The following is a 3,432-nucleotide window of genomic DNA, read 5'->3' as shown; positions in this document are numbered from 1 at the left end:
AACGGGCGGGCTTACCGCGGTGTCAGCTTACCTGCCCCGTGTGTCAGTGGCTGGCCGCTCTTTTTGACTTGGGTGCGCACGACCCAGCTACCGCATTAAATGCTGGTAGGTGGGGAGGCAACCCGCAAGGAGCCTCCGGCCGCAGGCACGCGGCGGGGCCAGCCCCGCTCCTCCCGCTGGGCAGCACATGGCGGCACCGGACCCCTTCCCGGGGGAAAGGGGGGTCCGGGGCCCCCGTGGCTGGTCGGAGCGGGCCGGCCTGTGATGGTCTGGCCATCACACGTGGCGGCTCCGGACCTCCCAGGGGAGGCCGGGTCTGCAGGAGCTACCCGAGGGCTCTCCCGCCCTCCTGGGTGTGCAGAGGCCCCGGACCTTATGGAGCCCGGGGAGGGTCCGGAGACCGTGGTCCCAGCAGTCAGGCCCGGAGGCCGTATGCCACGTGACTCAGAGGTGAGGGGGTGTTCATGGATTATGAGAAGCCAAGGGACTGGACACCCTAGCAGGAGGTACCCCTATCTGTGTGTACCGACAACTTCGTAATACCCTAATTTGCTAATGGAAGTAAAGTCAAATATAGTAGCTACAATATGAAATTAATGTATTGTCAAGAGGTATTTCATGGTGTTGCATTTAACTAGCCTGATTTGAAATTACTGTAGAACTTAATGTTTTTTCTATGTAAACTTGCATCGGTGAAAGTTAGATATATTTGACATCGAAGAAAGTTAAAGTGGATTGTTAAAATTTCGAATGAAGGATCTTATATATTCAAATCCATGTATCAGTAAAATATCGGAATATGAACCATTGCAGCTATTACTGTTGCTAAACCCTTATTCTTAAAATATCATCGGAATATATATTTCCTTATTAGTGACAACAATGCTGTCCATATTGCCGCACCGTTCAGCATGCCCCAGCTCGGAACCCCACGGTGCTCTGGCCGACGTCGTACAGCACCTCGAACGTCCGCTGCTGGACATTGCCGATGATGCTTCCAGAGTTGTCGTCCTTGGTGGCCGCGAACGCCAGGCAGTTGCCCAACATGATCCCATCGACGTCGAGGTTGACGACCGCGCCACCTGCGAATACCAGCGAGACAGGCGGCACCGACGGCTCGCCGCCGCCGCTGCTGAGGCCGCTGAAGTCGAAGCACGTGTCCAAGGCGCCCCGGCCCTGTGCCGGTGGGTACTGCGCCATCCCGGCCCTGAAAGCGGACGACAGCGCCGAGTACGCCGTCGGCGGCAGCCACGTGAGGACCGAGCCGGAGTCCATCACCGACCCGCCGGAGAAGACCGAGGGCGGCACGTCGAGCTGCGTTCCGTCCACCACGATGGCCTCAAGGGCCACTTGATAGTACGTCGGGATCTGGTCGTTCCTGATCATCGGCGTCGTCACGAAGTCCGCGCCGCCGCTCGACGCGCCGAGCGTGAGGAACCCGGTGGACGCCGGCGTCGGCGGGAGGCAGTACGAGAACGCCGTGCCGAAGGTCCCAGCCATCTGCGACACGAGCGACTGCGGGCCGCCGCCGAGTCCCATGAGCCCGTCGGTTTTGCCGTACTGGCCGGACGCGGCCTGGCTGCATCCAAACTGGAAGCTGCTGATGGTGTAGGATCCCAGCGTCAGCGTGTCGGAGGTGTACGTCCCGGTCGTGCTCGAGCGGTCGGCGTAATGGACAATGTACTGACACTGCTGGGAGCTCGAGCAGCCGTTGCCCTCTGGGCCGAGCTGCGTGCAGGCGGCGGAGTCACAGGTGAACGGGGAGTATGTTGACGACGAGCTGGGATCAAACAGCGCGTCCACCTGGGAGCTGCACTCCGGGCACGGCTCGCACTGCACCCACGACACGTCGCTGCCGGTGTCGATGAGCATGGTCTGAGTTGCCGCCGGCGAGCCGATGCCGACGGTGATCACGTACTCCAGCGTGTCGAGGGATGAACCCAGGGAGGTAGGCACGGTAGCCTCCGATTGCTGGGCTCTGTCGCGGGTGCCGTTCGTGCCGGCCGAGAACATCCGCTGGATGTAGCCGGCTCGGAGCTGATCACGGCGGAGCATCTCGTCCAGGGACGGCATCTCCTTGGAGGGCAGCGGCGAACATGGGCCGTGCCGGTGGTGCAACGGAACGACGGCGCCGCCGCCGGATGACGGAAGAACCGCTGGAACATCCAGAGCAGAGCAAAGGGAGTGAGCGGGTTACTTACTAACACTGCACAGAACCACCATTTTTAGTTAGGAAGAACAACAACACCTTTCAGCTCCGTGCAGACGGCATCAGGGCTAGGAGAGCCAGTGGCAAGGACCCTGTAGTTGGGGCCGTGTCTTGCGTGAGCGAGGAGAGAATGGTAGCTGCAGACGAGGAGAAACAGAAGCTTCATAGCAACGGCCATGGCTGATAGATCCTTGGTTCCAAGGCAATGTAGCAGCTTCTGAGATGTGGTTGGTTTGCACCCTTCGAAGGATATATAGCGGCTCTCGGTTATAAGATCGAGAGCACAGCTAAATTCCATGGAAATTACATGGAAAGGGTCAGGGTGCCACTGCCCCGTCCCCTACGCCGGTTTGGACACTGCTTGATAGGTAGACTCTTAAGTCGTCTCTGGTCGTCTGGCGTCGTCGTCGTCGTCGTGGACACTTGATAGGTAGACACTAGTGGTGGACTAGCTGCATACGCAAGTCGTCGTCGCACAGAAACTGACACTTTTTGGTCATGTTTCCAGAGCAAGGTAGGTCCCTGTGAAGTGTGGGAAATTGGATGGAAATACAGGTAAATATGATACCACAAGTTGCTCGTAGGTACCAACATAACATAGCCGTGAATAAGACTCCGTCGTCAAAATTAGTGTACAAAACAGTCAAAAAATTTCATTACCGTTTCCTAAGAACTCCTTTAGGAAATGATATGCCGAAAATGGAAGAGAGATTAGAAATGCCGGAACATCGAAATTGGAACCTTCAGAATTGAAATATGTCGATACTGGATAAAAAAAAAAACTGGAAGAAAGAAGATGGAGGGCACAAAAACGGGAAGACTATTCAGGGAGAACACAATTAACCCTAACGTTAATGCACACTCACGCTAAGCGTGAACGCCAACACTTTCAGCAATCAACTGTGTTTATACAATTAGCAAGTGCCATGTAGCAGCATCCAGCATAGAACAGCACACATAAATAGACAATAATGTAGCACCAACACAGCTCACAAGCTCCTGGAACTCCATGCATATTAGTTTCCGTGAACTAGTAGCCATAAAAAACAACATACTTTTCATTTCCAAGCTACCAATTTACAATCTACCAGAACAAGTTACAGATACTGAAATTAGTGAGTTTTGCACTTTTACTTTACTGTCAGAGAGAAAACAAGAAACTAGAAAGGTTTAATTATCACATTGCACATAGCATCATAGTTAATACAAAACCACATAGCTGG

General features: G+C 54.7%; 1 protein-coding gene across 1 annotated transcript; it reads right to left on the bottom strand.

Moving 5' to 3' along the window:
- Positions 1–780: 780 nt before the first annotated feature.
- On the bottom strand, positions 781–2,440 carry LOC112897477 (aspartyl protease family protein At5g10770-like). The gene is made up of 2 exons (XM_025965777.1): positions 2,249–2,440; positions 781–2,156 (listed from the first exon to the last, which is right to left on the bottom strand). The coding sequence occupies exons 1-2, from the start codon at positions 2,385–2,387 to the stop codon at positions 907–909; spliced, it is 1,389 nt and encodes a 462-aa protein (XP_025821562.1). The 5' UTR covers positions 2,388–2,440; the 3' UTR covers positions 781–906.
- Positions 2,441–3,432: the final 992 nt, after the last annotated feature.

Source organism: Panicum hallii, chromosome 6, assembly GCF_002211085.1.
Source record: "Panicum hallii strain FIL2 chromosome 6, PHallii_v3.1, whole genome shotgun sequence".
NCBI classification, from domain to species: domain Eukaryota; kingdom Viridiplantae; phylum Streptophyta; class Magnoliopsida; order Poales; family Poaceae; genus Panicum; species Panicum hallii.
The sequence above is the reverse complement of the archived record's forward strand: the minus strand, read 5'-3'. Positions and strand labels throughout refer to the sequence as shown.